Source organism: Gigantopelta aegis, chromosome 11, assembly GCF_016097555.1.
Source record: "Gigantopelta aegis isolate Gae_Host chromosome 11, Gae_host_genome, whole genome shotgun sequence".
Lineage (NCBI taxonomy): Eukaryota > Metazoa > Mollusca > Gastropoda > Neomphalida > Peltospiridae > Gigantopelta > Gigantopelta aegis.
Window position 1 is genome coordinate 21,330,120 of NC_054709.1, and position 26,367 is coordinate 21,356,486.

The following is a 26,367-nucleotide window of genomic DNA, read 5'->3' on the forward strand; positions in this document are numbered from 1 at the left end:
TCAAACTAAAGGTCTGTAACAACGGAGGGGGGGGGGGGGGGGGGTGTGATGGGGGAGCCCAGTGGTAAAAGCGCTCGCTTGATGTGCAGTCAGTTTAGAATTGATCCCCGTGTAACAAAGGCCATGGTAGGCACTATCCTGTCTGTGGGATGGTGCATATAAAAGATCCGTTGCTGCTAATCGAAAAGAGTAGCCCATGAAGTAGTGGTAGCGGGCTTCGTTTCTCTATATATGTGTGTCCTTAACCATATGTCTGACGCCATATAACCGTAAATAAAATGTGTTGAGTGTGTCGTTAAATAAAAGCATTTCCGCCGTAACAACAGATTTAGGAAAGTATGTTTGTTTGTCCAGGGAATGCACCCCACAGAATACGGTATAGTACATCAGCTTTTGTTTTTTAGTCCCCTACCGATCCAACTACAGGTTTCATCTCTGTCCCGTCTGTCTGTCTGTCTGCCAGAAATGTTGTGTATAGCTTTATCATGTATTGTAAAGTGATGGCAAGTGTGTTCGGTATTGTGATTGGTTAATTACATTCTTTTTCCGGGATCAAATGAAAAATAACACCCGGAAAGCTAATGACGTCATTAGAAAGTGACGTCATTTGCAATTGGAACAGGCAAAGTTGACAGTTCAAGGGTCTACAGTTAGAAAAATTATTCAGTTTACAATGGACATAACCATATTGAGTTTTCATATTTACGGATGTTATTGTGTATTTGATGCCCACAAATGTTTCATGTTTGACCTCAGGTTAACGCCTTCGGTCAAAAGTGACATTTGCAGGATCAAATAGACAATAACACCCGCAAATATGAAAACTCCATATGGTTTTCTTCTAAGGGGCCATTCTAATATTACGTAATGCTTAGGGGGTGGGGAGGTGTAAGTCCAAGCGTTATGTGTGTTACAAGGGGTGGGGTGTGTGTATTGAACAGCGTTACGTAACACAATTTTGTTTTCTCTTAAACGTGCCATGCCATGACAACAATATATAATGTAGGTTTTTAGAGGTAAATGTAAACACAAACATTTTCTTTGCCAACCATGATGGTATTCAATTAAAATAGCGCAAGTGAAAACCCGTGTTTTTTTCCCCATCGTAGAGCAATACGTCATTTTACTGACGTCATCGTAGTACACATGGGTATAAATAAACATTGCCACGTTGCTTCTTTTTTTTAAAACAATATTTATTAACGTTTAACGTTTGGAATTGACCAACAAGCGATGCCTATATTAAGGTCTCTCCCTATATTTTACAAATACAATTTTTACAAAACATAGCAGACAAAACAATAGTTGTGAGAAAAACAATCACACACAACGCACGAGAAATGAACAGAAACAGGAGGACAGACAGACAGAATGAGAGAGAGAGAGAGAGAGAGAGAGAGAGAGAGAGAGAGAGAGAGAGAGAGAGAGAGAGAGAGAGAGAGAGAGAGAGTGACAGAAAGAGAGAGAGAGTGAAAGAAGGAGAGAGAGAGAGAGAGAGAGAGTGACAGAAGAGAGAGAGAGAGTGAAAGAGAAGAGAGAGAGAGAGAGAGAGAGAGAGAGAGAGAGAGAGAGAGAGAGAGAGAGAGAGAGAGAGAGAGAGAGAATGAATGAATGAGAATTGTCAGATAATGTCAAAGCGTTTGCTTGCAACAATAAATTGTTGAACCGTTTTAAACATATCAACGTTTTCTTCGTCATCAAAATTTGGATTTCCAAGTAAAAGCACTTTGTAATTTAAATTTGAGTAAGCAAATAGAAATTGAGCACGTTGTCTGTCATAGTTTGGGCAATGGAGTAAAAAAAACGTGTATATAAAACGTGTAAATTTGTGTCCATTTAGGTCGCTAATATTTAGACGAAGACGACAGTGCAATATCTCTGGTCTTCTCCATTTTAGTTGTGTTTGCATATAAATGTTTTTTAAAGCAACTTATGGATAAAGAATTTCTAGTATTAATTGGTAGTTTGTTCCATAATTTAACTCCTGAAGGGAAGAACGAATCAGAAAATAGTTTTGTTCGGTTTCTAAATCCCTGCAAGTGATCAGCATCATGCAATGGGTAGCGAGAATGTTCTGATACTGTTTTGGGCAATTTTTGGGATAGGTAAGCCGGAGTCATACTTTTACAAAGTCGATACATCATACATAATTTGTGGCATTTTCTTCTCTCTGATAAAGGCACAAAACCAGTTTCCTTGTATAATGACTGATGAGATGTTCCACAAACAGCACCACAAATGGTGCGTAGAGCATCTAATTGGATATTTTCAAGCTGCTGAGATAAATGCAATGTACAGTTGTCCCCAAGTTGCATCAGCATAGTCAAAAAGAGGAAGGATAAATGTATTGTATATTTTTTCCAACGATTTCCTAGATAACCTATATTTATAAACGACCGAAGGCAACTGGTCATTTTAGATGTTTTATCAATAACAGTTTGCACGTGAAGTCGCCATTCACCAGACTGTTGGAAAACCAGTCCCAAATGTTTATGAAAACTGACTTCTATAATTTCCTCATTATTAAGATACAAAGTGGGTTTAGTCAGAGGAGACGACTTCCGCGTGAAAGTGAGTGTTTTAGTTTTGGCAGAACTAAATTTAACAAGCCACCTTGCACGTTGCTTTGTTTGTGTTGGGTGGGTGGGTGGGTGGGTGGTATCTCCGAGTGTTACGTAATATTTTTTTTTTTGGGGGGTGTATGGTCTAGCATTACGAGGCGTTACAAGGGGGGGGGGGGGGGGGGGCTAATTTTGACAAAAATAGCGTCAACCCAGTGCACCACGACTGGTATATGAAAGGTCGTGGTATGTGTTATTCTGTCTGTGGGTTGGTTCATAAAGATAAAGATAAAAGATAAAACTTTATTGCATATAAACATTCCACATACGGAACTGGATGCAAAACATATGCATAAACAAGAAACATATAAAAGATTCTTTGCTGCTAATCGAAAAGAGTAGCCCATGAAGTGGCGACAGCGGGTTTTCACTCTCAATATCTGTGTGGTCCTTAACCGTATGTACGACGCCATATAACTGTAAATACAATGCGTTGAGTGCGTCGTTAAATAAACCATTTCCCCCTCCATTTGTATCAAAAGGGAACCGATGAATCGGCATGTAACTTCAATGAATAAAGATAAAATTCACACAAAATTAAGTTTTAAACATATAATTATATGTACCAACATTAATAACATTTATAGTAAGAAATCTTTTGTATGCACCGTCCCATAGACAGGATAGCACATACTACGTTCTTTGAGATGCACTAGTTGGAGCGATGGGGGATCGATCCCAAGCGAGCGCTTTACCACTGAGCTACGTCTCGCCAGGACACAAATGAACTATCATGTATAAAGAATGTCAAACATTTTGTACATTAAATAACAATTCATAATATATAAAAGTAGTTTTAGTGATCTAAACCAAATGAATAGGCTGGGCCACATAGCTAGCTGTGTAATCCAAGTGCAGGTGGGGTTTTTATGTTCTTAATCAATAACACAGTATACAGGACACACACCACACCCCAATAACAACAGTACAACAAATTGTTCAAAAAATCGATATTTACTATATCGTAGAAAATATCTTCTATGTAAAATAAGAACAAACAAATATGTTGTGTTCTTGGTCATAAAAAATTGGTTTGCTTATCAACACGACTAAAACACATTAATTAATTAATCATCGGCTATTGGATGTCAAACATTTGGTAATTGTGACACGTAGTCATCAGAGGAAACCTGCTACATTTTTTTTCCTAACGCAGCAAGGGATCTTTTATAGACATTTTCCCACAGACAGGAAAGCACGTACCACGGCCTTTGACCAGTTGTTCTTGGTCATAATGCATGCATCAATCTGGACTACAGGATATAATAAGAATTGAAATAGTTCTCAACCCCACAGGGCCGTACTCTCCGGGGGGCAGGGGTGGGGGAAGGGCAGTTGGCCCCTTGGAATCTCACTTTTTGTTTTTACTCCATAAAATAGCATACACATCTCAGGGTTTAATTTGTATAGTGTTTCATTTGTTTATAAAAAGTAGTGCCCCCTCCTCCCCTCTGGGTTTTATCAGGGTACGGCCCTGCCACACTAATAACAAATATACAGTACAATAGTTATCATTAGAACAATATTCAAGTCTGTAAATACGTGTAAAATACTAAGGTACAAAGTTCTGTGACTTATAAAAACAGATCAACAAAACAATGTTCCAGATAAGAAAACATTTTACTACCACAGTTAAGTGAGTCAAGTCAAGAAATGACTTATTGCACTGCAAACAAAGTAAATATATTACTTATTGCACCACAAAGTAAATATATGACTTATTGCACCACAAACAAAGTAAATATATGACTTATTGCACCACAAAGTAAATATATGACTTATTGCACCACAAAGTAAATATATGACTTATTGCACCACAAACAAAGTAAATATATGACTTATTGCACTGCAAACAAAGTAAATATATGACTTATTGCACCACAAACAAAGTAAATGTATGACTTATTGCACCACAAAGTAAATGTATGACTTATTGCACCACAAAGTAAATATATGACTTATTGCACCACAAAGTAAATATATGACTTATTGCACCACAAAGTAAATATATGACTTATTGCACCACAAAGTAAATATATGACTTATTGCACCACAAACAAAGTAAATATATGTCTTATCGCACCACAAACAAAGTAAATATATGACTTATTGCACTGCAAACAAAGTAAATATTATAAATTAATGTTCATCAATATATAGTTACATTTATGATGCTTTATTAATCCAAAATTAATTCAAGAAAAATGTTTGTAAATTTCAAATACAAGAAAAAAACCCCAACAAAAACAAAACAAAAAACAAAACAATTCTAAATCTGTACATATAATTAAAATGCATCACTTTCATTTGCATATTATACGTGCATGTAACAGCATACTCACAGAGGCGTATGTCAAAACACTCAATATTTATAAAACATTTTAATAACATGATTTTAGGTAATGGGTACTAGAATTTAATTTTTTAGTTCCCAGTTAAATTATGAAAAATGGTTCCCATTTATAGCATGATCAAGAATTGTTCTTATTTACACACAACTTTCTAAAATTGAGGAACAAAATAAAAATGTTTCAAACTTGTCTTCTTCTGACTGAAATGGACCTACATTTTCACATTTGAGATATCGTTCGATCATCACCTGAAAATAAATAAAGGATTAGTCATGAGTATTTTTTAATGTGGAAAATACATGTATCAACCAGGTCGAGAAAAATACCGATTAACTAGACGAGGTTGATATTTTACATATTAAAAAACACGAGTAGCGAATTCTATTTATCCTATAACACTTCTAAAATAACATTTTAATTAAATTTATAATAAATCACAGTACTAAAGTCGCCGCCATTGATAATATGACGTCATCACGATTAGCACAGATTAGTTTGACATCAAACATTTTTATACTAATTCTTTGAAAACGTTACGCTCAGGTACACAGGTCTTGTTGGCTTACATGTAAGCAAATGACCCATCGACAGCAACACATTACCTAGAGACCTTGCAAATTTGCATACCATTATTAACCGGGTTAATACACTTGAACATTATCACATGGGTTTATGACATGGATATCATGGGTAATGACTATTTTACAATTAATTGATGGCTATTTTACTTTTACTCTTTAAAAGTGATGAGCCAAAAATTAATCTAATTCAAGTCAAGGCAGACTATTTAGCATGCAGTTAGGGGCAACATATATTCCCCCAGAAACACACAGCTAACTACAATATGTTATATAACCTCCACTTAACAGGCACTGTGAAAGCAAGTGGACAATTGGGGGCTGAATGAGATAGAGGGCTCAAACAAAAGTTTCTCAGGGATTTGGGGGTATGCTCCAAATTTTGAAAACTTCATTATACATGATGATGACTTGAAAACTACAGTGGATTCTGCCTAGGTAGACCGGATCGCCTGATGATCTCAGTGTTTATCCAGGTTAGAGAGGACTCTGAACGTCCACGTGTACATTGTTGTCATCATTTTATAAATACATGCAGCTTTTACCTTGTCAGAAAAACTTGGTCTTATTCTCTCGCTTTCTCATTCTCATTCTCTCTCTCTCGCTCTCTCTCTCTCTCTCTCTCTCTCTCTCTCTCTCTCTCTCTCTCTCTCTCTCTCTCTCTCATTCTCTATATGACTCTTTCATTCTATGACTCTCTATCCCTCCCCTCTTTCTCTCTTAATCTCTCTCTCTCTCTCTCTCATTTTGACTATGATTGTCTCTATCTCATTTTGACTATAACTCTTTCTCTCTCTCTCTATCCCCCTCTCTTTGTCTCTACTCTCTCTCTCTCTCCTCTCTCTCTCTCTCTCTCTCTCTCTCTCTCTCTCTCTCATTCTCTATGACTATCTCTTTCTCTCATTCTATGACTCTATACCTCCCTCTTTCTCTCGCTCTCTCTCTCTCATTCTCACTATGATTGTCTCATTTTCACTATGACTCTCTCTCTCGCTCTCTCTCTCTCATTCTCTATATGACTCTCTATTCCTCCCTCTTTCTCTCTTTCAATCTCTCTCTCTCTCTCTCTCTCTCTCTCTCTCTCTCTCTCTCTCTCTCTCTCTCTCTCTCTCTCTCCTTTTTCTCTCATTTTCACTATGATTGTCTCTATCTCATTTTCACTATGACTCTCTATCCCTCCCTCCATCTGTCTATCTCATTCTCTGTATGACTGTGTCTCTCATTCTGTGACTGTCACAACAGCCTGTTGTTCATATTGTGAATTGAGTATTGACTTCCGATAATCTCCACTGACAGCAAAGACACATTCATGTATACATTTTGAAAAATGTTTTTAAAAAGTGTTTGATTTGTCAGTATTTGTAATGTTGAATTTTACTTGTAGATTAATGCAGGTAAATGTATTTTAGAATATCTAGTTTTCAGTTTTCCAGAAGCATATCCCTGATCTCAATCACTCAGACACCTCCCTTACTTTCGCTATGCCTGCATATGGCTGACCAGGAAGGAAATGTTTTATTTAACGACGCACTCAACACATTTTATTTACGGTTATATGGCGTCAGAAATATGGTTACGGACCACACAAATATTGGGAGAGGAAACCCACTGTCGCCACTTCATGGCTACTCTTTTCGATAAGCAGCAAGGGATCTTTTATATGCACCATCCCACAGACAGGTTAGCACATACCACAGCCTTTGATATACCAGTCGTGGTGCACTGGCTGGAACAAGAGATAGCCCAATGGGCCCACCGACAGGGATCGATCCCACACATTAGTTGCCTAGGGGCGCCAAATACTCAAATGTCTCTCTCTGTCTGTCTGTCTGTCTGTCCCACATATATGTGTAGTTTTCCGCACTTTTTTCTCTCACAGTTTTAATGTCCAAAGATATTGGGCTGAACCTTTGCAGGTAGCTTTATCATGTAGTGTTACAGACCAAGTTTGACTTTCGTGTCGATTTACCCATTTCTGACAGTTATGGTTAGATCAAGTTTCACTTTCATAGGAATTTATTCAAGGGCCATAACTGTCAAAACTGGAATTTATCCGTGTTTGACAGAGTTGTGGCCCTTGAAATGAGGAGCTCGGTAGGCTCTCAGAATACTTGTTAAAGGGACATTCCTGAGTTTGCTGCCATTTTTAAGATGTTATCGACCAACAGAGACTTTTTAACGATTGTAATTACATATCAAATATATTTTTCTGCATAAAATATTAGTGGCTGTATATTAAACATGTTTCTGATAGTTCTAATATTTGTAATAGGTTAAATTTCAGTTTATTTCCTAAAATATTATTTTTTCGTACGTACAAAATTATTTGAAGATAAAATCCAGTTTGGGCTTCTTACAAACATTAAGACGACCAGAAACACATTCAATATACAGACACTGATATTCTAAACAAGAAAATATATTTAATATGTAAGTTTAAAGGGACATTCCTGAGTTTGCTGCAATGTTTTAAGATGTTATCGACTAATAAAATATTTCTTCGATTAAACTTACATATTAAATATATTTTCTTCTTTAGAATATTAGTGGCTGTATATTAAACGTGTTTCCGATCGTTCTAGTATTTGAACTAGGTTAATTTTCATTTTATTTCCTAAAAGTATTTTTTCGTACATACGAAATTATTTGAAGACAAAATCCAGTTTGGGCTTCTAACAAATATTAAGACGACTAGAAACACATTGACTATACAGACACTGATATTCTAAACAAGAAAATATATATAATATGTAATTTAATCGTAGAAATATTTTATTAGTAGGAAACATCTTACAATGCAGAAAACTCGGGAATGTCCCTTTAATCGTAGAAACATTGTATTAGTCGGAAACATCTTACAATGCAGCAAACTCAGGAATGTCCCATTAAAGTGCACATGAGTTTGTATTAGTAAACAACATTATAACATGGTAACCAGAGACTGTAACCCTAAGGTTTTAGTTTTAAAAATCTGTCAGGGTTTGGAATGGACAAGTTTCAGTTTCCATACACAGACTACATAGGAACACATTGGCTGAGTTTACCCGGAATCTGGTTATAAGACAATCTGGTTATAACGCGATCTGGTTATAACACAATCTGTTTATAACACGATCTGGTTGTAACACTATCTGGTTGTAACACGATCTGGTTATAACGCGATCTGGTTATAACACGATCTGGTTATAAGACTATCTGATTATAAGACAATCTGGTTATAACGCGATCTGGTTATAACACGATCTGGTTATAAGACTATCTGGTTATAAGACAATCTGGTTATAACGCGATCTGGTTATAACACAATCTGGTTATAACACGATCTGGTTATAACACGATCTGGTTCAGGCAAGTCCCACTGTATATAATAAGAATGTTAAAATTATACTAACAAATTGGAATTTTTGCCTTTGTTCTTCCATCGTTTTCAGTAAATCAACAATTACCAATCATCAAGCTTGTGAGATTCAATCTGGGGAAAAAAAAAAAAAAAAAAAAAAAAAATATATATATATATATATTTTAATTATATGTGTATCACGACACTAGATCATAATTTTTGGTTTGATACATGCCCCTGCGATTATGTTATTTATGCCAGACGTCGACGAAAAAATGAGCTCCGTGGTCTAGCTGCTGGACAATCAAGCTGACGACAGTTGTTCAAATCCTGTCAAAGCTGGCTCACACTTTCATTTCTCATTCTCATCTATCACCCTCTGCCTATCATTCTCATTATTTTAATATAAGAAACTTTCTAATTTCTCCTACGATTTCAATCTGTTTCGACCCTTTCTATCAGTTTTCTCCGATTCTGTGTTCTGAGCTGTCCACACCATTGCCTGCCTATCTTAACTTCCTCCACAGGTGCAGTCTCAGTGTATTTCCTTGCACCCACCTGGCATCCTCATCTGCCGGTAGTACTAGTAGGGGAGCATAGCAGGTGGTTACAAGTGCCTCTTAATTACAATGCCAGAAGTAACTACTGAACACTCTCCGAAGTGGTCAGACTAAGCCCACAGCTAAAGCTGATTGGAAATTATAGGTGTGTGTGGTACGGATAGCCACAAGAGACAAGCACATGTCATGGTTGGAGAGACAAGGACTGGGATGTGGAGGTGGACAGCGAAAGAAGTTGAAAGATAGGAGGATTACCAAATCGGGAAGAAATGAGATGGAATTCAAAAGAGTAAAAGAAAAGGGGGCAGTGGGATTAAAAAAAAAAGAAAAAAAAAAGTAAACACCACACGTTAGCCTATAACGTCACTGTGCTGGAACCAAATAGGCTCATCTATCGACCTTTTTTTCACCACAGCTCACTGAATGCCTGCGCCAGAAATCACATATATGGAAAAGGTATTAAAAGTTTGTTTTGTTTAACAACACCACTAGAGCACATTGATTTATTAATCATCGACTATTGGATGTCAAACTTTTGGTAATTGTGACTTGTATTCTTCAGAGGAAACCCGCTACATTGTTTTCTAAAGCAGCAAGGGATCTTTTATATGCACTTTCCCACAAACAGGAAAACACATAACATGTGAAATCATGGGGTAGTATTTACTTTTGACCTAAAAGTACACTTTGACAGCATCCAATTTTGTATAGTATTCCGCTTGCGAAAATGCAGATATGGAAAAACACATGTTTCATGCATGGAAACGCACACGATAAAAGGTGCGTGAAATCGTACTGATAGAAAGCCGACTTTATGAAATAATATAGCCCATTCAAAACCTGGCTAACTGAGTGCAGAGGGCAAGAAATGGAGAGTGAACAGTAACGTCTCCATTAGCTTTCAAATTACCTTCGTTTTCCCTCCGCCAGCCACGTGAGTTATGTTATCTGTAGATCCAATCTTAGACTCGGCCTGCCAGTCCAACTTCTGAGTGGGAATCTACACCATAACAACAGCAAAATAACAATATTAATAATAATAATTTGTTATAACAGTAACAATAATAATAACACCACTATTAATACCACTACTATTATTACTACTACCACTACTACTACTACCACAACTACTACTACTGCCACTACTACTACTACTACTACTATTACTACAACTACTACTACAATGTACTATAACTGCTACTACTACTACTACTACCACTACTACTACAATGAATCTACATCATAACAACAAAAAGAAAGAAAACATTTATTTAACGACGCACTCAACACATTTTATTTACGGTTATATGGCGTCAGGCATATGGTTAAGGACCACACAGATATACTGAGAGAGGAAACCCGCTGTCGCCACTTCATGGGCTACTCTTTTCGATTTGCAGCAAAGGATCTTTTATATGCGCCATCCCACAGACAGGATAGCACATACCACGGCCTTTGATATACCAGTCGTGTCGCACTGGCTGGAACGAGAAATAGCCCAATGAGCCCACCGACGGGGATCGATCCCACACCGACCGCGCATCGAGCGAGCGCTGTACCACTGGGCTACGTCTCGCCCCCTAATAACAACAACAGCAAAATGACAATATTAATAATAATAATTTGTTACAACAGTAACAGTAATAATAACACCACTATTACTACCACTACTATTGCTACTGCCACTACTACCACTACTACTACTACTACTACATCATAACAATAGCAAAATGACAATATTAATAATAATAATTTGTTACAACAGTAACAATAATAATAACACCACTATTACTACTACTACTATTATTACTGCTACCACTACTACCGCTACTACTACTACAACTACTACTACTGCCACTACTACTACTACTACTACATCATAACAACAGCAAAATAACAATATTAATAATAATAATTTGTTACAACAGTAACAGTAATAATAACACCACTATTACTACCACTACTATTATTACTGCTACCACTACTACCGCTACTACTACTACAACTACTACTACTGTCACTACTACCACTACTACTACCACTACTATTGCTACTGCCACTACTACTACTACTACTAGTACCACAACTACTACTACTACCACTACTACTACTACTACTAGTACTACTACTACAACTACTACTACTGTCACTACTACCACTACTACTACCACTACTATTGCTACTGCCACTACTACTACTACTACTAGTACCACAACTACTACTACTACCACAACTACTACTACTACCGCTACTACTACTACAACTACTACTACTGTCACTACTACCACTACTACTACTATTACTACTATTACCACCACTACTTCTACAATGTACTATAATTGCTACTACTACTACTACTACCACCACTACTACTAGTATTACTACGGTACTACCACTACTATTATTACTGCTACCACTACTACCGCTACTACTACTACAACTACTACTACTGCCACTACTACTACTACTACCACTACTACTACTATTACTACTACTACCACTACTATTGCTACTGCCACTACTACCACTACTACTACTACCACAACTACTACTACTGCCACTACTACCACTACTACTACTACTATTACTACTACTACCACTACTATTGCTACTACCACTACTATTACTACTGCCACTACTACCACTACTACCACAACTACTACTACTGCCACTACTACCACTACTACTACTACTATTAATACTACTACCACTACTACTATTAGTAACTGACCTTTGTTGTCCCTCCGCCAGCCTTGTGGTCGGCATTGTCCTTAGATCCAATCTTTGACTCTGCATGCCACTCAACTTTCTGAGTTTGAATCTAAAATAGAACATTTTAAAACATCTTTTTCAGAGATGGTTCAAAGATTGTTTCAAGGGGGTGGGCTCAGAGAAGAGTGTTCCTGAAAGCCCATGATAGAAAGCTTAAAAGTGTTTTTCACATATGGCTACTATATATATTCTACTAATGAAATATTGTAGCAGGTTTCCTCTCTAAGATTCTATGTCACAATTATCAAATGTTCGACACCCAATAGCCGATGATTAATATATCAATGTGCTCTAGTCGTGTCGTTAAACAAAACAAACAGTCTAACTGACCTTTGTTGTCCCTCCACCAGCCTGATGGTCGGCATTGTCTTTAGACCCAATCTTTGACTCTGCATGCCACTCAACTTTCTGAGTTTGAATCTAAAATAGAACATTTTAAAACATTTTTTTTTCAGAGATGGTCCAAAGATTGTTTCAAGGGGGTGGGCTCAGAGAAGAGTGTTCCTGAAAGCCCATGACAGAAAGCTTAAACGTGTTTTTCACATATGGCTACCATACATGTATATATTCTACTAATGAAAAAATGTAGCAGGTTTCCTCTCTAAGATTCTATGTCAAAATTATCAAAAGTTTGACATCCAATAGCTGATGAATAATAAATCAATGTGCTCTAGTGGTGTCGTTAAACAAAACAAACAATCTAACTGACCTTTGTTGTGCCTCCACCAGCCTTGTGGTCAGCGTTGTCTTTAGACCCAATCTTTGACTCTGCATGCCACTCAACTTTCTGAGTTGGAATCTAAAATAGAACATTTTAAAACATCTTTTTCAGAAATGTTCCAAAGATTGTTTCAAGGAGATGGGTTCAATGAACAGTGTTCCTGAAAGCCCACGATAGAAAGCTTAAACGTGTTTTTCACACATGGCAACAAAAAAGTGCCTTAAAGGTGCTATGTCAAACTTGCAATAATGGCGGTTCCTGTCTGACGCCACATAAACGTATATCAAATGCGTTGAGTGTGTCGTTAAATAAACATTTCTCTCGTATGTATGTGTAGTCTATATGCATTTCTAGTCGATTAGTTTATAGGTTGTTAGGTTGTTTGATAGTGAATGATATGGAAATAAATTGTTTTTGGTGTTAAAGAGTTCATGCATACATTAAAGTAATACTCCTGATGGGTATGGAGAAATAACTTAATCAGTCGACGAACTCATTCTTCATCACTATCTTCGTTAAGGGGGACTATCACAGGGGGTATTTTATTTCTTATAAAACTATTTTGTTTTCTAAAATCTTCTTCGATCTTTATTACATGTTTAACTGCGTCAGAGAAGTGTGTAGGTGTGACAGAGTTCAATGCATGTGCAAGTTCTCTCCGCACCGTGGTAATTTTACCATCATTATGACGAGCTATGTGCCCTTTGACTTGACTCCAGATCAGTTCTATCGGATTGAGTTCAGAATGTCTTGGCGGCAGTCTTAGACACAAGTGCCCATGGCGTTCAGCAATATCAGTATCAAATTGCTTTGCACATTTGTTACTTTTCACAAGTTCATAAAGAACTGGCTTTGTCATGTTACTCTCAAAAGGTATATTTTTGTTTCGTAGCCACGACTGAATTTCTTCCTTTTTAGCGTTTAGTGCAGGACATCGTGTAATCTCAGTTAATTTGTTGTGGTAGCTTGCGTTATCCATGACGATAACAGAAGGTTCTGGTAGAGAAGGCATAAGTTCTTCTTCAAACCATTTGATGAAATTGTCATGATTCATCTCACCATGATAGTCTCCGTCTGTTTTTTTAGCCTCAAAGATCAATTCACAGCCATCTATCAATCCATATTTATCACAGCCAGCATGACAAATAATAAGTCTTTTTCCCTTCCCAGTCACCGAACAGAGTTTAGGAACTCGATCAGCAGCATCTGATTTCGGCAGGTGATTGGCGGTACTTGTGCCCGGGTGGATATCTGTCGAGTGGTGGGATGTTGTGTGGTTGACCATTCACCCAGGTCTCATCTTGATACACTATTAAATACCCCTGTTCTCGTAAACTGGATATTTCATGGAGATAGGACAGTCTCCTGTCTGATATATTGGCGTCCTCAAAAATCACTTTTCCGGTTGTAGACATATGTTGGTATTTAAAATCGAAGTCATGGAGTGTTCTTCGTAAAGTTGATATGGATATGTTGATTCCACATTCCTCCCTTAAAGCCACGTTAATCTTATGTAATGTAGGTAATTCGCCCTCTCTATAAAATCTGTATACTCGTCGTCTAATAACATCTTTCTGTTTTCGGTCGCGTTTTTTAACAGTGATTTCTGTGCTTGGATTCGTAGAGCTTAGATTTTTCACAGTTCTTTTTACTGTTGAAACCGAAACTTTAAGTGCAGTGGCAACTCGATCGACAATTCGATAAGAAGTATACCTAGGTCTACCGTGCTGATATTCATCTTCAAAATAATCGAAAACGTTCTTAATACACGATTTTACATCAACTGAAGTGTTTTTCAATTTACCCATATTTTTCCTCAAATAACAATAACAAGAATGTCGACTAATACATTTTCAATGAATTTATATACCCTACCTAACTTGTATTTTACGTGGTTTATACATTGCTACAATAGCACGTGCAGTCATAGATCGAAATAATGATGTTATTGACCAAGCAATGCTATCGTATTTTGAACATTCAGGGCTGTGTCTGCGGGATGAAAAAGTGGTTGAACCCATACGAGTCCGAACAATAGCCCTTTGGTTTTTTTCGCATTACAAATGTAACACCCCACCCCCAAACCCCAGCCCCTAGCACCACCCTAAATACTATATATATATATATATATATATATATATATATATATATATATATATATAAATTATATATATATATATATATATATATATATATATATACGTATGAGTTCCCAATTTAGAGGCAAATTAAATAACATTTTTATTATTATTTGATGTTGGTGGCCTTTGACATTTTATCCCCCCCCCCCCCCCCCGGGTCTTCTGGGTCCGGCCCTGCATTAAATTTATTTATAAATTTGAAAAGCACATTCCTGCGGTGTGTGAGGTGATTTGTGTTTATTACTGTGCTACACCTCAGTTGTGTTAGGTTAGGTATGGTATGCTAATATATAATTGATATAATAAAATAAAAATACATAATACATTAGCTAAATTTATTAAATATAATGCACCTACAAGAAAGGGTTACATGTTCTGTTTGTTTACATCTATGTTTAACGGAAAGATTAGACAATGCTGTTACACACTGCAAAACAATAATAACCTTGATTTAGTGAAACAAGCTATAATGGCCTTCACGTAGCCTCAGATCCCAATGTTTTGATATGCAAATGACCTTAGTTATTTATAGGCGAAATAACGTGCATTCAAACGACACAGAGATTTTTAAAAAGTGGAATTAAATCAACTTCGTGCATTTTATATGATGATTTGTATATAAAACCTGTCGGGGTTTGGGTTTGTTTTCATGTAAATGCAAAGAAAACAAATATTGAATAGGAAATAAACGTAACATTTGCAAAATACTTTGGGTCTAAATAATTGAACAGGATAATAGTAGAAAAACATGTATTTTAGGGGGACTCTTGTGAGTGTGTCACACGCATTAACTAGTGGCGTCACTGTTTAATGCGTACACATTCAACACACTAAGTTTTTTCCATAATTATTTGCAGACAACTGACAAAGAAACAAAGATGGCGACCATGCTATATTTAGCCACTAATCACTTGAGAAATCCCTCTTGTCTTCCAGCACAAGACTTTTAAAAATTATTATTCCTGAGTTAATGATGAATGATTATGCATGGAATCAATTAATGTGTAGTTATTTATTACAAATAAATGTAAAAATAACAAAATATTCAACGGCTGCAATTGCCCGTGGCAGTCGGCAATGCCGTGGAGATTGCCGCGATGTTTTTAGTTCTCTGCGGAATTTTCTTTTGCTGTGGACTGTATTTTTCGAGATAAAGTATATATTTTTTTCTTATTGTAAAACATAAGATATACTTTGTGAACTGAAAAGAGAAATATTAAAACAGTAACAATCTAATTAAAATTAGCTCCACTATTACATGTGGATCTAACAGCAGCCTGTTGAAACTCATGTCCAGTTGACCTTTCAATCGACCAATCGAAACCTTACTTGCAAAATCATGCCAGTGATTTGAAAAGAATTTCAAAACATTCGGGATTATGCCGAGGGTATTCGAAATGATTCGGGTAAATTACGTAGTATGCCGGAAACTAATTGCAATATAAAATTTTATATAAAATTAGTTTCAAGACGAAAAAACCAAACAAAACCGTGAAGGTATAGCCATAAAATTTGTTTGTACTAGTATACAATCCAGAGTTTATTACTGCACATTTCCCCCTGTTTTATCTATGTTGAAACTGACCAACAAGTTCGCCTATTGCATAAATAGTCTCGCCCGATATTTTTAGAATTTGAATGCTCCCTAATAACGCTATAAAAGGCGAAGTGTACTTGGTCGATATTTAAATTGTTATTTATAGATGAAATGTCGCCTGGACATGGGAGTCCACGCAATGCTGTTAGATCTACTGGTATACCCAGTAGAGCTAATTTTAATCAGATTGAAACAGTAACTGCACCGTTATTATTTGCCGTAGACATTTTGTTAATTGCAGGGGTTGATATTGTAGTTTCAACTTTGACATAGGACCTTTAACATTTTCACCTGAGCTGTTTAGGCAGGCACATGTGTAGGGGGTAAGTTTCAGGGGTCAAAACCCCTCCCTACTCAAGCACATTTTCAATTTTCTAAATATATTTTCTGGAGGAGCATGACTTGACTCCCCCACCCCATAAACTTTGGTTGCCACAGTCTAGACCTATACCCCTGCTAAAATTCTTGCACATGTGTCTGAGATGCCAGGATGCTATTATATACAGGGAATGTGCTCTAGCAAATCATCTATGTTTAATACGACAACCAACATGATCCATTTTCAGAGACCCTTACATGTAAATCTGTGACAGAAAATTAATATGCCTTTAAATAGGTATGAAACATAAATTCACATCGAAACTCTGTTTCTGACCCCCCCCCCCCCCCCCCCCACACACACAATAAAAAAAAAACCCAGAGGGATGGAAGGGTGTTTCCCGTGATGCAGTTTGTCACCATATTCAGGTGGGATGTCACATCCAGAGATGGGAACAGGAAGTAAAACATGGCCTGCGGTTATATTATTTTAATTGTCTTCATTATCATCATGATTATAATTATCAGCATCAATAACCATGATCTTCATTATCATCATAATTTTATTTATCATCATCCATGATAATGATAATTATAATGATGGTGATTATGTTGATGATAATTATGATCACGAACATGGTGGTTATGTTGATGATAACAATGATGGTGATTATGATGGTGAATGAGGTAATGGTGATGATGATGGTGTTGGTTGTGATTGTTATTGTGATGATGATGATGATGATGGTGATGATGACTACATGAAGAAAAATTATTTATTGACACCATTTATATTATAAATATGTTTCATTGCATACAACCGGTATAACATATACTCTATTGGAAAATCATATACGGTGACGTGAGGGCCGTATTTAGACCTTGGGGGGCACGGAGCAGTTCAGGTTCGGGGGCCCCTCAACATAGAAATTAAATTACATGACAGATAAAAACATTAACTAATTTTGTAATTATTACATTTTTTTTAATAAAGGAAGTCCTTAGTCCTGGGGACCCCTCTGGCGGGGGGGGGGGGGGGGGGGGGGGGGGGGGGTGTGTGTGCAATTGCCCCCTTTGCACCCTTATAAATCTGGCACTGGGTGATATATGTTCAAAGTCCAACACAAATTACTATTTTACTTAGCAAAAATCGTTATTGTGCTTGAATTACATGGTAATTAATACTCGCTAAGAAATGAAGTCTACAAGACTGTAAAGTGACATATAGCAACATATTACAATGTCTGCCATTTTTCCATTGTTCAAAGGAGTCACCAACATGACTAATGCTAGTCTAAGACTACCAACTGCCAACACAAAGCTGGCCAACTTTCTGCTGTCACGACTCAGAGCACTCTTACAACTCAATTCTCGTCGTATACGACTGATTAGTTTTTAACCTGAGTGGAAATTACAAAGCAACCGTCGAGTTAGCCAACTTCATCATGACAGTTGACAGTCTGAACCTAGCTTAACTCACCTTGGAAGTTCCACCTCCAGCGACATGCGTTATGTTATCTGTCGATCCAATCTTTGATTCTGCATGCCAATCCAAATGCTGTGTTGGAATCTAACAACAACAACAACAACAAATAATAATAATAATAATAATACATAATATAATAATAATAATAATAATAATAATAACAGAGCTTCTAGATAATGGTAGCCCCACTCTCATGGCTAGTGATATTCAATGTTGGGCTAGCTAGTAAATAACTACTATTGCCATACCTGACGGCTAGTGAAATAAAAATGGTCAAATGTTGCAGTTAAGTCTAGTTTGTAAATATGAATATCCTGTCCCAATCCCCAAATGTTAGTATTTTTAAGCTCTATCTCCCTCTGTAAGTGACATATCTGATTATTACTATTATTTAGTAACATTGTATTAACTTAAAGTAAAGTAGAGCTATAGTGAATCGTTGCTAGTAAATTTTTAAAATCACTGATCCCATGACTAGTGGATTTTATAAATATTCTAGAAGCCCTGATAATAATAATAATAATAATAATAATAATAATAATACACATATTAATAATAATAAAAGCATTAATAACAACAAAAAATAAAATAATGGATGATGTTGTATGATGATAACTATTATTATTATTAACTGCATGCATGCAAGGTCTACTAAAATATACGATTTTGAATTAAAGTCGCAGACTCTGTAGTATTCAGCCTTGAAAACGAAGTACACTAGGCCTACATTTTGTAAGTGTGGTTGCATGGTCTACAAACACATTTCGATAAAGTTACAATAGAGTGAAACAAGAATCTGGGAAACACCAAGATGACCATGCAGAAGCACTTTGGGTGTACAGACATGGATAATCTAAACACCAGAATGACCATGCAGAAGCACTTTGGGTGTACAGACGTGGATACTCTAAACACCAGGATGACCATGCAGAAGCACTTTGGGTGCATAAACATGGATAGGCCTAATCTAAACACTAAAACCTAAGTAGTGTCTTATTTGAATGATGTAAAACGGCTCTAACAGTAAAAATAGGTCACAGTGGCTGTATCTTTAAATGTCTCCACAAACGTATACACAACCAGGGTGTGTGTGACGTAGCCCAGTGGTAAAGCGCTTGCTTGACGCATCGTCAGTCTAGGATTGAATCCCGTCGATGGGTCCATTGGGCTATTCCTCGTTCCAGCCAGTGCACCACAGCTGGTATATCAAAGGCTGTGGTATGTGTTATCGTGTCTGTGGGATGCTGTGTATAAAATATCTCTTGTTACTAATGAAAACATGTAGCGGGTTTCCTCTCTAGTGGTGTGGTTAAACAAAACAAACAAACTAACTGACCTTTGATGTGCCTCCGCCAGCCTTGTGGTCAGCATTGTCTTTAGACCCAATCTTTGACTCTGCATGCCACTCAACTTTCTGAGTTTGAATCTAAAATAGAACATTTAAAAAAATCCTTTTCAGAGATGGTCCAAAGATTGTTTCAAGGAGATGGGCTCAGAGAAGAGTGTTCCTGAAAGCCCATAATAGAAAGCTTAAAAGTGTTTTTCACATATGGCTACTATATATATGTGCTACTTAAGATTTTTTTTTAGCAGGTTTTCTCTTTAAGATTCTATGTCAAAATAATCAAATGTTCGACACCCAATAGCTGATGATTAATAAATCAATGTGCTCTAGTGGTGTCGTTAAACAAAAGAAACACACTAACTGACCTTTGTTGTCCCTCCACCAGGATGATGGTCGGCATTGTCTTTAGATCCAATCTTCGAATCTGCATGCCACTCAACTTTCTGAGTTGGAATCTAAAATAGAACATTTTAAAACATCTTTTTCAGAAATGGTTCAAAGATTGTTTCAAGGGGATGGGCTGAGAGAACAGTGTTTCTCAATGCCCATGATAGAAAGCTTAAAGTTTTTCACATGTCACTACTATATATGCTACTAATGAAAAATATAGCAGGTTTCCTCTCTTAACACGATCTCAAAATTATCAAATGTTCGACATCCAATAATTTTAAACTGTATACAGAACCACTGTAGTTAAACTTATCGGCTGTATTTTGAACTTCAACATATGGCTGTATTTTGAACTTGAACATATCGGCTGTATTTTAAACTTCAACATATTGGCTGTATTTTAAACTTCAACATATCGGCTGTATTTTGAACTTCAACACATCGGCTGTATTTTGAACTTCATCAGATCGGCTGTATTTTGAACTTCATCATATCGGCTGTATTTTGAACTTCATCATATCGGCTGTATTTTGAACTTCAACATATCGGCTGTATTTTGAACTTCAAAATATTTGCTGTATTTTGAACTTCAACATATTTGCTGTATTTTGAACTTCAACATATCGGCTGTATTTTGAACTTCATCAGATCGGCTGTATTTTGAACTTCATCATATCGGCTGTATTTTGAACTTCAACATATCGGCTGTATTTTGAACTTCAACATATCGGATGTATTTTGAACTTCAAAATATTGGCTGTATTTTAAACTTCAACATATTGGCTGTATTTTGAACTTAAACATATCGGCTGTATTTTGAACTTCAACACATCGGCTCTATTTTGAACTTCAACACATCGGCTCTATTTTGAACTTCAACATATCGGCTTTATTTTGAACTTCATCATATCGGCTGTATTTTGAACTTCATCATATCGGCTGTATTTTGAACTTCATCATATTGGCTGTATTTTGAACTTCAACATATCGGCTGTATTTTGAACTTCAACATATTCAACCATATAAGTGTGGTGACTTCTGCCAACAAATTTCCTTTTAGATTTGGTTTTTTCTAAAAACCTTACCAGCAAGAATTCATCAAGGGAAATTAACTGCAGCCATTGACATTCCCAGTCTGGAGCTCATCGCGGTAAGACGTGTTTGTGCACACTGCACGTTCTTTCGCGGCTCGACTTAGGGATCCTTCACTTTTGTTGTTTTTATCAGCGAAGTGAAATTTTCTACTGGGATGTATGCGGCCATTGGAACTGATTGAACGCTGGAACGCTTCTCGTTTCGACAGTCTGCACCACCAGGTTGGATTCTTTTTTAGCGAGATTCCTTGCCTCCACGTCGTTTCTCCGTCTGACTATGTTGACTTTCTTTTTTCGTGACTCGTATGACGGCCATTCTGCAGAACGCCACGGTTGTTCGCGTTTAGTCTCTACATGTCCGAGCCTATCCTAGCAGCACTGGAAGATTGACCGCCCCACTCTAAGAAGAAATAGGAAGCGGGATCGGCCCCTCTTACTCTTTTCTAGACTTTACTTTGTTTTATTGTGATACCATCTCGTATCCTTCGGAGACGGGCCCGTCCGCACCACTATACCAACCTATGATGACTGGACTATACCCTAGTCTGATTATCTCTCTCGTTCAGACGGATCCGGCTTCTCAAGAGCTGTATTTCAGCACAGCACTACACCTTCAACGTCTATTGACTGTCAATCTAGGGGTTTTCTTGACGGGATGCAACCCATCTCGTCCCTACAAGCTGTGCACCCTAACGGCCTTAACGAGGCCACTCACGTGGACATATAGATCGGACTTTAAACTTTTAGACCTTCGTTCAAAAGTTTATGTCGAAATTACTTTTTTTTTTTTTTAATATTATTAAATAGTCCGATCCTCTCTTCTTTCTCTTATTTATTTTTGGACTGTCCTTCTAAAATGCTCCAAATTATATAAATATTCGACCGAGCAGTCAATTCTTTTTATTTTTGGCTTGTAACTTTTTTTTTTTTTTTTTAAATTCTATTAACTTTTTTTACTAATTGCTATTTTCAAAATTCTGCCCATTTTCAACTCTACCCTACCCCCCCCCCCCCCCCCCCCCCCCCATCTTATCTAATTTCTTTTTGACCACCCGATCTAATTTAGCGACCAAATTTAATGAGTAGAATTTTCTTCATTAATTATATTGGAGATGCGCATCAAAATTTTAAAGGCCCACTATTTAATTTTTGGATGTAAATTTCAAAATTGTCGGCTTAATTTTTTTCTGTCCCGGGACAAGCCTCTGGCTATCCAGAGACAGGCCCCGGGACAGACATGCTCAAAACTCTAGTGGTATATGAGCATGTAAAAAATATTCGCACTCGCAGCCATTGAGAATGTTTTACTTCTTGTGCAGAAGTGTTCGGGATTAGAGCAATTTCCTCTGCCCTTGGATTTCTGCTGCTAGGACTACAATCGGTAGAACTAACAAGAGGTATCTTAACATCATCTCTGAGTTAGAAGCTGTTCTGGTGGTGGCATCATTGCAGAAATCAGCCATAGTTTTATAACTTTAATAATTATTGTAGTACCAAAAAAAAGAAAAAAAAAAAGAAGATCTTCATTATTTACCGATAGTTTCATAAAGTGTCAAAATGAACAGGATTATTGTTTTATTTTTTGACATTAGTGTTTATTCTAACTTCCATTTATGTGACATTAATTAAACAAAATCTATTCTAAACAGTCCTGGGCCCATATTTTCGAAGCTATCTTAGCCTACGAAATCGTGAAATCATCGTAAGCTATGACGTCACTATGGCGTGCGCCGTAGTGACGTCACAACCTGCGACGGTTTTACGATTTCGTAGCGCTAAGATGGCTTCGAAAATAGGGCCCCAGGACCCAATTTCACAAAGCATCGTAAGCCTAGTTTTGCACGTAAATGTAAATCTACGACTTAACCACAATTCTTATTACTATTAAATAGATGCCAAACACGTGTAAACGCACGACCGATACAACTGCTAGTAGCAGACGTAAACTTAAGATGTTTAGTGAAATGGGCCCCAGACATATAGCTACAATAAGAGGAACTAGCCATGTTACCAGGGTGTGCATTTTACGGTCGCTCGGTTGCCCCAGGCGAGTGAATGCGACCAATCTAAACAAGACAAATACATTTTGTCCAGGATGTTACGTGTGTTACCAATTATGTCACATGTGTTACCGTGGATGTCACGTATGTTACCATCGTTTGTGGGAAATGGGTTAATCACTTTTTTAATTCATCTTGTGTGCAAGAAGACCACTAGATGCTAACAGAGAATCCAGCTTGGCAGCAAATTGTATCAGCTTTGTGCATTTAAAAACCCTTTTTGTTGTAAAAGTAACACACGTGACATACATGTATGTACCACCATTCCTGAAAAATGCACAATATGGCTGTATTATAAAAAAAAGAGAAGAGAAGAAAAGAAAAGCTGTTGATACAGTTTTGAAGATATTTAGTATATTGTTTAACATTACTAATTTGGTTTAACTGCTAATATATAGTTCTTATTATGTATGTTGATAGAGCTATAGTTGTTGCAGTGTAGCATTTTCTCCGACCACTCAAGCTAATGTTAAGTAGCTGAAATAGTGGGTAACAGGTTACATATATGAATTATGCAGTACGGTTTAGTTATCTGGGGCCTTTGGCCTTGCAAAATAACAATAAACCACAATTTAAAAAAAGAGGAAATGTTGTATTTCGCACGCACGCACTCAACACATTTTATTTACGGTTATATGGCGTCAGACATATGGTTAAGGACCACACATATTTTGAGAGGAAACCCGCTGTCGCCACTACATGGGCTACTCTTTTCGATTAGCAGCAAGGGATCTTTTATTTGCGCTTCCCACAGGCAGGACAGCACAAACCATGGCCTTTGTTGAACCAGTTATGGATCACTGGTCGGTGCAAGTGGTTTACTCCTACCCATTGAGCCTTGCGGAGCACTCACTCAGGATTTGGAGTCGGTATCTGGATAAAAAATCCCATGCCTCGACTGGGATCCGAACCCAGTACCTACCAGCCTGTAGACCGATGGCCTAACCACGACGCCACCGAGGCCGGTGTTTTATTTAACGATGCATTCAACACATTTTATTTATGGTATATGGTGTCAGACATATGGTTAAAGACCACACAGATATTGAGGGAGGAAACCCGCTGTCGCCACTTGATGCGCTACTCTTTTCGATTAGCAGCAAGGAATCTTTTATATGCACCATCCCATAGACAGGATAGCACATACCTTTGATGTACCAGTCGTGGTGCACTGGCTAGAGCGAGAAATAGCCCGATGGGCCTACCGACGGGGATCGATCCCAAACCGACCGCGCATCAAGCGAGCGCTTTACCACTGGGCTACGTCCCGCCCCTAAACCACAATTAGAAAATATGTTTTGGATTTTCACCCTCAGGTTGTTGTTTTCATATGCACCGCCCCACAGACAGGATAGCACATACCGCAGACTTTGAAATACTGTCTCTACTGGGTGCACCACAGCCATAACATTACCAGACTAGTACACAGTGAGAACAGTTGTGATAAAAGGTGTGGATGAAAAGTAAAGTGCGAGCGCGAATAATTTTTACATGCTCATATACCACTAGAGTTTCGAGCATGTCCGTCCCGGGGCCTGTCTCTGGATAGCCAGAGGCTTGTCCCGAGACAGAAGAAAAATTAGCGGACAATTTTGAAATTCACATCCAAAAATTAAATTGTGGGCCTTTAAAATTTTGATGCGCATCTCTAATATAATTAATAAAGAAAATTCAACTATTAAATTTGGTCGCTAGATTAGCAATTAGTAAAAAAGTTAATAGAATTTAAAAAAAAAGAAGAAAAAAAAAAGAAGAAGTTACAAGCCAGAAATAAAAAGAATTGACTGCTCGGTCGAATATTTATATAATTTGGAGCATATTAGAAGGACAGCCCAAAAAATAAATAAGAGAAAGAAGAGAGGATCGGACTATTTAATAATATTAAAAAAAAGAAAGTAATTTCGACATAAACTTTTGAACAAAGCTCAAAAGGTTTTAAAGTCCGATCTATATGTCCGATCTATATGTCCAGTGAAGTAAAGCTGCAGAGTTACCTTCGTTTGACCTCCACCTGCAACGTGCTTTGCATTGTCTAGCGATCCAACTTTGGATTCAATCTGTAAAGAAAAACCCAGGAACTATTGATATACAGATATAAAAATATAAGCACCCTAAGAAGAAGCTAATCACTGTCGCACGACTGCGAATATAATTGGTAAATTAAAATCAGTTTGGTAAAGACATGAACACTGAACAGATACCCATGGCTAAGATTGGAATGTTAGTGGTTCTCACTTACAAAATCCTGGACGGTTAAAGTTTTTTTTCTTAAAGACACCACTAGAGCACATTGATTTCTTAATCATCAGCTAATGGATGTCAAAGATTTGGTAATTTTGACGTAAAATCTTAGAAAGGAAATTCGCTACATTTTTTCCATTAGTAGCAAAGGATTTTTTATATGCATCATTCCACAGACAGGATAGTACATACTACGGACTTTGATATACCAGCTGAATGCCATCACGACCATCAATTGGCTTGCAGTGAGTTGGAATGTGAACCCACTGAAAGACATTTGGGACATTCTAGGGTTTACGATACAGAAGCTGGATCCATCTGCAGCCAATCTACAGTAACTGAAAGAAGCACTGCACAGAGAATGGCAGAACCTAGCCCAGGAACAGACCAGGCGTCGCACTGGAGGCAAGACGAAAAGGGTTCAGAAAGTTCCTGGGCTCGTAGTGGTATGATCAAAGACTCCCTTAAACATGTGTTCGATGTCACAACCGTGAAAATGCTGTTGCATTCAGAGTAAAGGTATTATGATGAAGTTATGCACTTGCAGATAAAATGACAGTCTACTGATTTTTGGAGTTATTTTATAGCGCTACGATATCGTAAAAACGTCTGTTTTACGATATCCTGGCGCTAAGATAGCATAGAAAATCTGAGTCACTGGCACGAGTCAATCGGACCGATTGAATCGGACGTGTTGCCACACGGTACTTGTCAATCGAATGAAACGTGACGTCATTGAAAAAATATCCTTC

The 26,367-nt window shown here is 37.3% G+C and overlaps 1 protein-coding gene across 4 annotated transcripts in view; it reads right to left on the reverse strand.

The window, feature by feature from the left end:
* Positions 1-3,556: 3,556 nt before the first annotated feature.
* Positions 3,557-26,367, reverse strand: part of LOC121385640 (microtubule-associated protein tau-like) — a 30,464-nt gene continuing 7,653 nt past the window's right edge. Inside the window, exons 3-12 of one of the 4 annotated variants that reach the window (XM_041516396.1) lie at positions 25,369-25,431; positions 20,196-20,285; positions 19,822-19,911; positions 18,480-18,569; positions 12,932-13,021; positions 12,553-12,642; positions 12,182-12,271; positions 10,361-10,450; positions 8,943-9,022; positions 3,557-5,220 (exon numbers count right to left, since the gene is read on the reverse strand). In XM_041516396.1, coding sequence (XP_041372330.1) covers positions 8,993-9,022; positions 10,361-10,450; positions 12,182-12,271; positions 12,553-12,642; positions 12,932-13,021; positions 18,480-18,569; positions 19,822-19,911; positions 20,196-20,285; positions 25,369-25,431 — 723 coding nt within the window. In that variant the 3' untranslated portion in view covers positions 3,557-5,220; positions 8,943-8,992. The remainder of the gene's footprint in view (positions 5,221-8,942; positions 9,023-10,360; positions 10,451-12,181; positions 12,272-12,552; positions 12,643-12,931; positions 13,022-18,479; positions 18,570-19,821; positions 19,912-20,195; positions 20,286-25,368; positions 25,432-26,367) is intronic. The other 3 variants (XM_041516399.1, XM_041516398.1, XM_041516397.1) reach the window with 3 other exon arrangements.